This window comes from Enhydra lutris, unplaced genomic scaffold (assembly GCF_002288905.1).
Source record: "Enhydra lutris kenyoni isolate GAN:26980312 unplaced genomic scaffold, ASM228890v2 scaffoldscaffold38, whole genome shotgun sequence".
In the NCBI taxonomy this organism is placed as follows: Eukaryota; Metazoa; Chordata; class Mammalia; order Carnivora; family Mustelidae; genus Enhydra; species Enhydra lutris.
The window spans coordinates 14300933-14312900 of NW_019154122.1; the positions used below are offsets into that span (position 1 = coordinate 14300933).

General features: G+C 54.6%; 1 protein-coding gene across 1 annotated transcript in view; it reads right to left on the bottom strand.

The window, feature by feature from the left end:
- Window positions 1-8082, bottom strand: part of LOC111154887 (solute carrier family 45 member 1) — a 20348-nt gene extending 12266 nt beyond the window's left edge. Inside the window, exons 1-4 of the mRNA XM_022514829.1 lie at window positions 7909-8082; window positions 2392-2812; window positions 1709-1801; window positions 1058-1282 (exon numbers count right to left, since the gene is read on the bottom strand). Coding sequence (XP_022370537.1) covers window positions 1058-1282; window positions 1709-1801; window positions 2392-2812; window positions 7909-8082 — 913 coding nt within the window. The remainder of the gene's footprint in view (window positions 1-1057; window positions 1283-1708; window positions 1802-2391; window positions 2813-7908) is intronic.
- Window positions 8083-11968: the final 3886 nt, after the last annotated feature.

The following is an 11968-nucleotide window of genomic DNA, read 5'->3' on the forward strand; positions in this document are numbered from 1 at the left end:
AGTGCGTGGCACTCGGGTGTGCTCGACTCCTCATCAGAGGCAGACTCTGTATGTGACAATTTCCCTGCTCACTCCAATGTGACCGGTCAGTACCCAGGCCACACGCGACCACACCGGCTGCGGCAGAGCGGCGAGCCCTGGCCGGTTCCCTGACACACCAGGTCCACGGAGGCCCAACAAGGCGACGCTCTGCCTCCTTATTTCGGCCCTCGAGGGTGTGAACAGCCAAACTTTTTATTGTCTACATGATGCCACTTTTCTGTGGACTTTTTGCCTTTTTTGGTGGGGGTGACATCACCGTTTAAAAGGGCCCCCGCGTGTCGCGCTCGTCCAGGAGGCGGTGCTGTGTCGTAGGGGGCAAACATGTGCGTGAGGTCAGCTGACACATGTTCCGGCGCTGTCGGCCACGCACCCGTGTTTGTGGATCTGTGATCCACGTTCAGAAAGCGTCTTTAGACAGAAACGCAGAAAACAGGTTGAAGTGCTGATGGGGTTGGTGAGAGTGAGACCCAACCCTGTCCCCTTCCTGGGCAGGGACTCCGAGCTGGCGAACTCAGGGCTCGCGGCGACTTTGTAGACAGTAACTCCTCGAATGGCGAGAATCAGGTGCCCGCAGGCACACGCACTCGGAGACTTACACACGCACACATGTAGCTCGTGCACGTAGGCGCGCAGGCCAACACTACAGAATACTGCTGAACTATATCGTTTGAAATAGGTATTTTCAGTCAGCTCATGGTTCATCCATTTAGTTGAGTGGTTTTTTTTTAAGATTTTATTTATTTATTGGACACAGAGAGAGAGAGAGAGAAAGTTTGCACAAGCAGGGGGAGCAGCAGAGGGAGAGGGAGAAGCAGGCTTCCCGCAGAGCAGGGAGCCCGACGTGGGGCTCGATCCCAGGACCCCGGGACAATGACCTGAGCTGAAGGCTGACCCTTCACTGACCGAGACACCCAGGTGCCCTCCCCCCATATCTGAGTTTTACAGCTTGGGTTTTGCACTGGGGCGATCGGAAATGCCCCCATGAAAGTCGCCGCTGCGCCGACCGGAGACCTACCTGCCAGGAGCGCGTGGATGTTGAGGCCGCGGTCCTGGTCCGCGGGGCTGCACACGTCCATCATGTAGGCGTGGCTGGGGTTGTCGGCAGAGTCGGCGCTGAAGTCCATGAGCACCACCCCGCACACGGTCAGGAGGAGGCCCCACTCGTGGTTGTCGGCCGAGTCAGCCAGCGCCGTGCCCAGGTCCCTGCCGTTGAGCAGGAGCGAGAGGCCCAGCAACGCCCCTGCGGATGGAGAAACAAAGTCACGCCCCGGAACGCGGAGCAGCTCTGTCCTCCCCCCGCCCCCCCCCCAGGCTGGCCCCTAGAGTTCCTTTTCCACCAAACTTTAAGCAGAGCCCATGGGAACAGTCCCCTCCAGAAACACCACGGTTTTTGGTTTTTTGGTTTTGTTCTTGATTTTGCTGGCATTGGGGTCTTTATTCGGTCAAGCAGAGTGGGAATGACCTAAACCTTAACTCGTTCTTGGAAAGCCAGGGTGAGAGATGGCCGGTTAACTTGGGCCGGTTACAGGGCACTCGCTGCCACCCCACCCGTGGAATTTTATCTGTGTTGCTGCTTTGGTCAACGCTATTTTAGATTTTGCTAAGAGGAAGCAGTTGGGGACTTTTTTTTTTTTCTCCACTTTATTTCAGTTCCAAAACAACAGACCTATGGCCAGGACAAGAATGAAAGGGCGTCTCCTTCCAAACCTTGAGGTACATCGGTCACTCCAAGCACCCAGCAGTGGCTGCAGTAGGAATCCTGAAACAGAGCGGGCCAGGGGTCACTGCCGGGGTCCCCCCAACCCACCCCGCACGCCGCGCTGGACAGAGACAGCCCCATCACAGCCCTCAGACACCTGCCCCCAAATGTCCCAGAGCGTCAAGTGAATAAAGTATGGAACTTGGGGCACACAACCCCAAAGAAAACCGGAAAAACAGAAGACAGACTCTTGGAATAGCTCGACTTCTGCCCACGTTTTCTACTCAGGCCCCATAAGGCACTAAGCAGCTATGACCTTCCTCGGGAATCCACAAAATTCCAGGACCTCCCCAGACCCAAACCACATCAAGCTTTGGGACTTGGATCCTCCAAAGACAGCTCCGTGTGCGAAGGTGGGAATCCCTGGGGTCTGTGAAATGCCCATTCTGTGGTCTGATTTAGACAAAGTCACTTAAACTACGGGGTGTGGTGACCCCACTGTGTTCTCCCATGGCCCCAGCCCATGAGTGTAGCTTCCCTCTTGCTCCTCCTCGTCCCCTTGGGACCCTCTAGCTGCTTCAACTCAGGCTTCCGGAAGCTTCCAAAGGTGTCCGGAGGCCATCCGCCATTGGGGCTGAGCTGGGGCTCACCGAGGATGGGGCTGATGAACCACACCAGGCTGTAGAGCTGGTCGGGCAGGCCCATCTGCAGGAGCACCGGGGTCACGTACGCCGTCTCCATGGCATAGCTGAACTCGATGCCAAAGAGAATGCAGCCGTTGAACAGCAGCTCCCGGAAGGACCTCTGGGGGTGCAGGTCCCCGAAGTCCACCAGCTCGATCGGACACGGGGTGTTGGGGGGTGGGGGTGGGGAAGGGCGAATGCATTTCCTCCTCTTGGGGTGTCGTTTGAAGTTGTTGGCCCGGTGGCTGATATGCCGGGTCACGGACCCCGAGTAGCCCGAGATCTGAGACCTCCAGAAGTCCTGAGGAGCCAAACTGGGGAACAGGGCCTCTCCTGGAGGGGTGCTGCTCGCCGGGGGGATCATCGTAGGGGGGGCCGGTGGGTGTTCCTGTGGGGAAAGCCCGTTTGGGGGCGATAGTCACTCACCAGGGCCTCCGCCATCAGAGTTAATCTTTCCAGGTGGCTCCCCCCCCACACCCCCTCCGACTGGCATCTGCTTATCCTTGTCCTGCGGGAAGGGAGGGGTTCTCAGAGGCTAGCAATGTGCCCCCCAGAGTGGAGGCCTGCTGCTCGGGGATGAGACCAGGAGACCACAGCCGGCGCTCTCTCACCGCTCAGGGGGACGACCCCCGTCCTCAGGTCCCTGCACTCCAGCTCAAGGGGACCATCCCCTAAAGAGGCTCCAGAAGGAGGGCCAGGCAAGGAACCTCCTGGAAAGTGGGAGCAGCCGGGCTCCCCCTGGCTCTGAAGGGTGCCAGACTATTTTAGGACCTGCACCCATATTCAGGATGAATTTTACCCCGGGGAGCAGAGAGGTGGGGAGACTTGGGGCAGGACCTGAGCACCTGTGCCCGGTCAGGGGACAGCCCTTCCTTCACGGGGCGGAAAGTCACAGCGGTCCCCCTGCCTGTCACTATGTCTCCTCTTCCTGGGAGGCTGGGGCACTTGCCTAAAAGCAAATGCTTGAGTTTAATTCCAGGCCTTTCCTTACAGCCCCAGTGGATGAGTGAATCTTTAGTCAAATCAGGAGAACTGAGAGTTTGCTCTTGTTTGAAAATCCGCTCTTTAAAGAAATAAACCAAACACCCCGAATCCCACGTGTCCTGGATGACACCCTGAGTAAGGCTACTGTTTACCAAAAAAAAAAAAAAAAAAAAGCAGGGGACACAAAGAACTAGGGAGGATGATAGATAGATAGCCTCTGTCTTTAAATCATCCTGTAGGGGTGCCTGGGTGGCTCAGTGGGTTAAGCCGCTGCCTTCGGCTCAGGTCATGATCTCAGAGTCCTGGGATCGAGCCCCGCATCGGGCTCTCTGCTCAGAAGGGATTCTGCTTCCTCCTCTCTCTCTGCCTGACTTGTGATCTCTCTCTGTCAAATAAATAAATAAAATCTTAAAAAAAAAAAAAAGAAAGAAACTATAAATCCTCCTGTAGAGGAACTTCCCCCACTCCCAGGCCCCGGGTAGGGAATTAGCAAGGACTCGGGCCTGGGCTCATCGTGCCCCCTGGAGTCTGCAAACTGTCACCTAGAGGCCTGTTCCTGGGTGCAGCTGTTTTCACTGCTTCGGAATGAATCTAGATGGTAAATATTCAAAGAACTGATTCTAATACATTGACCCATGCATTTTAGCCAATGTCAATTTTACTAAGCACGGGGAGAGGAAGGCTACCAAGATCAGAGGGAAAGAGACGGAGACAAACACATGAGGGACACCTTTGAGGGTTCTGGCCGGCCTTGGTGACAGCCTACCCCGTCTGCTCACGACAAAGCAATTGCCTATTTTCCTTTGTGCTCCTGCCTGAGAAGTGGGCTCCAAACTCAAGACAACTTTCCCAACATCGAAGGGCTCCCTGACCAGGACTGTTGTTAGTTACCATGATAAATGTTACCGGCTTCCCCCACCCAAAACTACTTTTAAGCTTTAAAAATGAAGCTCTGATTTCTGATGTTAACTCACCACCCTCCACCTTGTTATCACTAGTCCATAAGCTCTTTATGAAGCCCTTGTCCGAAATACCTCGTCCAAAATGCCTCGTCACTCCAGATTTGTCTCCTAAACTCCCTCCCATCTACTCAGGGGTTGTCTTCCTTCTGTCTGGAAGACACCAGCGGTGGAAGTGATGTTCTTGAGAGACACCCCAGCGGAATGCAGAGCCCCGTGTTAACCCAACCACCCATTCGTCCACCCATTCATTCTCCCTTCCACCTACCCATCCATCCCACCTGTAACCACACCCCACCCATTCCTCGTCTAGTCCGCCCTTCTCCCTTCCAAACACCCATGCCTCACCCACCCGTCCTTCACCTACACACCCATTCTCCCATCTGGCTGAGTACTAAGTACCAAGACTCCGAGGCCTCAGAGATAAAAGAAAGGCAAAGTTTTGGCCCCTGAGTTGGGTAGAAAGTGGAGGGAAGGAGTCTAAGCAGCGGGAAGCACCTGCGTAAAGGAGATGCGCGTGCAGCCATCGGGCGCCAGGTCTGTGGTGAGAGGAAGTCATTGGGGAGGGATAAGCTGGCGACGAAGGGCCTTGTGGCCCTGCTGAGAGACGGGTTTCTTTTATGTTGTTTTGTTTTGCCTTTTTTTTTTTTTTTAAGATTTTATTTATTTATTTGACAGAGAGAGCGAGAGCAGAAACATAAGCAGGGGGAGTGGGAGAGGGAGAAGCAGGCTTCCTGCCGAGCAGGGAGCCCGATGCGGGGCTCGATCCCAGGACCCTGGGATCATGACCTGAGCCGAAGGCAGATGCTTAATGACTGAGCCACCCAGGCGCCCTGTTTTGTTTTGCTTTTAAGATTTTATTTATTTACTTGAGAGAGAGAGAGAGAGCACAGAGGCAGAGGGAGAGGCAGACCCCACGCTGAGCGGGGAGCCCAATTCAGGATTCGATCCCAGTACCCTGAGATCATGACCTGAGCAAGAAGGCAGATGCTTACCCACTGAGCCACCCAGCCGCCCCTGCTACGAGATGGATTTCACACTGAGAGGCCAGGGATGGACATACCCAGAGACCCAATCTACTCTTCCTTCTTGGACAGCTGGGGATAAGATGGCTTATCTTGTGACCTTAGAAACATCCCATGCTCTCTCTAAAAGAAGAAAAAATATACCTAAAAATCGTGTAGGCAAGGTATACTTCATTAAAAACATAACTGGGGCGCGTGGGTGGCTCAGTCGGTTGAACGTCCTGACGATTTCAGCTCAGGTCGTGAACTTAGGATCGTGATGTTGAGCCCTGCATTGGGCTCCGTGTTCAGCAGGGGAGCAGAGAGTCTCTGTTCAAGCGGAGAGTCTCTCTCTCTCCCTCTGCCTTCCTCCCTTCCAACACACACACACACACACATACACACACACTCTCTCTCTGTCTAAAATAAGTAAATCTTTCTTTAAAAAAACCTTTATGAAGAGGAAGTCAAACTTCATTTTTTTTTAAAAAGCTAAATTCTTGATTCTGTTCAACCTGTTCTAGCTTGGCCCATCATAAATACTCCAGAAAAATCTGTCCTTTGGCCAGTCTTGCCTTCCAAAACCCAGGTGCCTGTTAGCATTTCCTGGAGTTTCACTCATTCCTTAAAACCACAGAAATAAGGAGCCCTTTGAACACCGCGTAATGAGACCATCTGCTTAAAAGTCAGAAGGGAGACCTTTAGCACAGGTGTGTGGTAGAGCTTGACCTGACCCCACCTGTCCGGTCAGACCCCACCCCCACTGTGGTGACTACTCCCTCTTGGCCTCTGTACTGGCTCCTCGCCCCTGCACGGGGCACCACTGTTTCCCATCAGCATTTTACCCCCATAAAGGGGACTTAGTGCACGGGCATTAGACAACTTGTCTTTTGTTTTGGAATGAAGAACCACGGTCCAGTTTGGAAGAATTTCAGATTTAGACAGCATATGGTGGGAGCACACTCTTGCAAAGGGTTATGAACTGAGTGGCTAGCCCGTGTCTCTGCCTCTGATGTGACCACGTCACCAACACCCACCCACCACGCCCAGCTTTCAAACACAGCCCGAAGCCGGTTCTAGCCAAAGGGAGACCCCCACTCCCTTGCCTTACCCCCCCAGCATCTAAGCCAGAAATGAAACCTGGACTTCCCAGAAGTCTTCCCAGAGGGTTCATTTTTGAATTGGGGGATCGGCGTTACTATTTCGTTTCAAGAATACATTTATTAAAAGCTGTCCATGAAAGTTTAAGAAGAATGCTTTAAAATTCAAAATAATGAAATAGTGAAATTTCAAAATAGTGAAATTTAAAATAATGAAATAGAATTTTAATACATGAATACAAATATTTACCAGACCATCTTGCTATCCTGATCACACTATGAGCATTAGTTCAGTTCAAATATATATATATATATGTATATATATATATATATATATATATTTATATATAAATATATAGAGGTATAGCCATATATATATATATGTCTATCCCTGGCCCCACAAAGGTTCTAGGCTGTGCCCACCGTGTTTCTTGAATACAGGGGATGTTTCAAGTAACAAATCCCTCAAATGGCACCAGACGATTAAACCACAAATGATTAATAACAATGCCCATGTCACTTGAATGCTAAAAATTACCCTACTATGAGCCAAATCATTTCCTCATCTCTCTCTCCTCTTCTTTATAGGACACAGGCTTTGCACCTGGGGTCCCACGGGACCACATCCCTTCCCCACTCTACCTTCCAACAATTCCCAAAGCTGATACTTCGAGGAAACCTTCCCAAGTCAGCGAAGGGCTGCGTGGACCCGAGGAGGTGTTCTAAATGCACTGGTTACTGACTCGGGGCCCATCCCTCACTTCAGCTCTCCAGAATCCCGCCCCTCCCTGACAACCAATTGATCCCCAAAGCCCTGGTCAGTCACTGAACCTGGGTTTCCTTAGCACCTGACTCTACTTCCCTATAAAAGCTGAAAAACAGAAGCAGTATGGTAGCCTCAGAAATAATGTGAGAAGTTATTTGTTGATGAGATCAGAATGAACTGAATCGCCATCAGCCTCCCGTTTCAGCCCTGGCGAGGAAGCAGGAACCCTGGGCCACGAACTCACCATCAGCTTAATCCTGGGAAGCTGACAGAGGTCCTCCCAGAAGCCCCTGCCCTCTGGAGGGTTCAGCCTCAGGCGGGAGGCGAACCGGAAGCTGATGACACCTGCCCAGGTGACCCGGGACCAGGCCTCTGGCACCAATGAGCACAGCGTTAGCCTGGGGCAAATGGCAGCGTGTGCGCGCCCTGCCGGCCAGGGTGAAACCAAGCTGTCAGCCGCCGCCACCCGCCAGTGGGCCCGGGCTTCCGCGCTGGGGGGGGGGGGGGGGCTCCATTTACAGGTCAGTTAGTTAGACATTAAGGAAGAACAAAGGTCTCCGGGCCAACCTCCAGTCCCAGTCCTGGCACTCTGATCACCCGGGGGCCTACGCCGAGTCGCTCCAGCGCGGAGCCGGGAAGCTGTGCGGAGCGCGGGGAGGAAACGGGGGTACCTGTGGTTCGAGACAGGAGGCATCCCTTTCCGAGGCCGGGCTCCCGCCTGGCCCGCGCGCAGCTCGGGTCCCAGCCCAGCAGCCCCCGGCCCGCTGCTGCTGCTGCTGCTGCTGCTGCTGCTGCTCCTGCTGCAGCATCACCCCGCGGGGCGGGGCCGTGACGTCACGCTGCATCCCGCGCCGCCCGGGCCGGTACCCGCAGAGCATCCTTAAAGCGGCACCGCCCCGCAGCGGCCCGCACCCCTCCCGCTGCCAGGGCTCGCCGGAAAGCCCCAGAAACAGGCCCACTGTTGACTTCTGGTGGCCTCAGGCATTCCCCTCCCCCCCAATATTGCAGTTTTCCTTTAGGAATGTGTTGGTTACGGATGAATCTGATAACATTATGTATTTGATTATCTTCCTTGGCCTAAGAGTTCTCATCCCCACCCAACCCCCATCCCCCCGATTAAAAAAAAAATGCACTCATTTTTGGCAATTCTTAAAAGCACTGTTGTCTCCAGGCACTGTGCCCACTGTACAGATCAGGTAAGTTGGTCCTGCCTAAAACTATTAGAAATTTGGAAGAATTTCTTAGTATGTATTGGGGTCTACTCTATGCCAGACACTGTTCTAGGGACCAGGGATATAGCAATGAACAAAACAGATGAAAGTTCTCGCCCCTGTGGCCCAACACTGTAGAGAGCGAGCAACACATCAAACAAGACACACAACATGAATTAGTGACGTGCCTGAAGATATTAACTCCCCAAAGAAAGAGCTGGAGAGGGTGGGGCTGGGGAGGGGGTGGCGTAGTTTTAAGCAGGGTTGTTTGTGAGTCCTTATGGAGAAGGTGACATGTGAAGAAAGACTAGGAGGAGGCCAGGGGTCCAGCCATGCTGATATGTGGGGGAAGATCATTCCAGACAGAAGAAAGAGCAGGTGCAAAGGGCCTGGGGTAGAGGTGAGGGGGGGGTGCTGAATCAAATAATGATAGAGTAGATAGATAGCCTGTAGTGAAATTACAACCACAGAAAATGTGACAAGAGGAAGCATGTGGCCCTGTGAAAGTTTATAATGGGGAGAATTTGACCTCAGTGAGAGGGTCGGGTGCTCCTTGAGGAAAGGGACACATAGGGACACATGGGAGCACACTAATGCTGAGTAAGGAGGGCAGTGTGTTCCAGGCAGAAGAGTCCACATAGGCTGAGCTCTTGTGACAGGAGAGGACATGGTGGGTGTAGGACTGAGGAACCAGTGGGGCTGGGATGTAGAGGTCAGGGTGAGGGGGGGCTGGGGAGGCTGGAGAGGTAGACGCCCAGCCTGCAGGCCTTGTGGGCTGCTGTCATATTTTAAGAACAAGGAGAAGCTTAGAAGTGTCTGATGCAGGGAAGCGGATGGCATAAACAGGATTCATATTTTGCAAATTTTGCAAAGATCATAGAGCTCAGAGTGACAAATGGGTTGCAGGGGACCGGGAGACCAGGTGGGTACACCAGGCAGGAGCTTAGAGAATGATCTGGGCGGGAGAGGATGGGGGTGATGGCAGAGGGATGGAGACGTGGACTGGTTAGGCATCTAGGAGGTAAAAGCAACAGGACGTGATAGATTGAGGGTAGGGGGCGTGGGAAGGAGGGAGGGAGGTGCCAAGTTTTCAGCTCAAGCCTGGATGAAGGAAGGTTATTGGGAAAAGAACAGGTTGGCTGGTGGGGTGAGAGTCGCAGGTTGGCTTTGGGACAGAATGCGTGTGAGGCATCCAGGCCACCAGAGATCAGGGTCTGGAGCTCAGAGATGGTCCTTAGAGAATCAGCTGCTCACAGGGGCGAAATGCAGGCCTGGCCTTGGACGGTGGGCAGGGAGAGATGGAGGGGAGAGGCCCCTGCTGAAGCCTGCTGGGGTCTAGCAGTCTCTGGCCATTGGAGAACAAGCCATCCGATCATTGGTTCTATCTTATTTTTCCCTCTAAACGGGAGCAATGGTTTGGAAAAATACCAGCGTGTTTTTCTATTTTGCATTTACACCCAAATGACCTGCTGTTCAGACAGGAGAGAGCTCACAGCTGTAACTGAAATCCCTGGGCATCTTCACGCAATCGAAGCTTCTCTGGGATTCCAGTGAAATCCAAAGGGGTGTTCCTGCTGGGCGGGGGGGGGGGGGGCCCGCTCTGCTCCTTCCATCTTGGCTCTGCGGGAGATGGGCTTGCAAGAGGCCCCCATTCCTCTCAGGCACAAGCCACTGTCTGCGACTCAGGGATGGACACACCCAGCAGCCAGGGAGGCCAGGATGTGTGGCCCCTGCCGGGAGGAGGAGGAAGTGGGTGTGCCAGTAGCTGGGTGGCAGCTGCTTCTCCCGCGTGTATCAGCTTGGGGGGCGGGGGAAACGGAGGGGGGGAGCCGCTCAGCAAACAAAAGCTAATGTCTCCTTTCTGGTGTTCAAAATAGTATTTTGCAGCAAGAGAAAAGGCTTGAAATCTAGGCATTGTGGAGAAGGAAACAATTTTTAAAAAATTCCTTTGACCATTTTTAACCTTCCAAAGTTAGAACCTTCCAAGATTAGAATCCTCCTTTCTTAACCCTCCAGGGGCTGACGGGAGGGTGGTGTTCCTCCCCTGATGTGGGTGAGACCTCCCCATCTGGTCAGGAGGTCGAGGCAGGAGGCTCAAGCGGAGGGAGAGAGACGGACCTCACCCGTCCTGGTCCCCGGGGAAGAGCCAGGAGGCCTTGTGTCCAGGGGACCCCTGAGGGTCAAGGCTGGGTCCCACCCTGTCCTGGGAGGATTTTGCTCTGGGCTCAGCTGCCCCACACCAGGGTGGTGGCCGCAGCCTGGATGGGGCGCGGAGAGGCATGAGGGCTCCAGTCGCCGTACTCAGAGCTGAAAGCCCCCATGGAGGGGGCCGACCCTTCATCTCGGTGTGGAAGGACAGCCCCGGCCCCCAGCAGGCGGGTGGAGACTGGCAGAGAGACCCAGGCAGGGCGCCCGCCCACTTCAGAGCATAGGCTGGGACATGGGGGATCCCGGGTGGGCGTGCACACGGACGACCCGCCCGAGACTGGGAGCCCCGCCCACAGTCTCAGGAGGTCACGTGAGCCCCGCCCATTCCGGAGCAGCATCCCAGACGCGATTAAGACGAACCCCAAAGGCTGTTAGTGTCCTAAAGAGACCAAGTCAGACCCAAAGGGACTGTTCGGATGAGCCCATTGGACTCGATGTTACCCCAGGTCTGACCGAGTTGGCGTCTCTCTGACCCTCCCCCACCACGGCGCACGGGCGGTGATGGCTTTTGAAAAAGCTCCATTCGGGAACAGATGAATAAGCGAACCCCAGTTCCTCGGCACCCCCGGGGGCGGCGAGCGGAGCAAACCTGCGGTCCAGCCAGCAGAGGAGGCCCATGAGCTGACCTCAGGCGGCGGCGAGGGCCCGCGCGCACCTGCCATCCCGGGGTGTCCGCCAGGTGGAGGAAGAGCCCCACCTCCGCGGGCCCGAGCGCGGCCGGGAGCGAGCGCAGCGCGGGCGCCCGGAGCCCGGCGCGCCAGTCCTTCCCCCGCACGGGAGGGAAGAGAAGGCTCTTCTGAAGCCTGTTCTGACTTTGCAGGGATTTGTGGCTCCAACACTGAGCTGCTCTTTTTACTTTGTGAACGCACTTTTCCTGCAAAGCACACAGCCCCGCGGAATTTATGAATAATAGTATTTTTAATAACAGATCTTGTGCCAGGCCCTGCTTTTATGTACTTGAAACCTCATTTACTGATCCTCACTTTTTGAAATGGGTATGATCGCCGCCGTGTGTTTCTGATCCGGAAGCCCGGGGCTCCCTGAGGAGGCACGGCTTCAGGGCAGTCAGGGTGGGAGCAGGGACGCAACCTCAGACTTGGGGACCCAGGTGCACACGTCCTGCGGCGGGGGCGGGAGGCCCACAGATGCGCTGCCTGTAGTCTTGCTGGGGCGCGTTCCTGCCGGCTTTGCCCTGGACGTTTTGTTGAGCACCGGCTTTCCACTGGAACAGGGCTGGGAGGCATGGTGCCCAGTGCACCAGCCGGAGACCTCACAGCCTTGCCTCAGTCCTCCTTCTCGGTCCCCCAGGGCT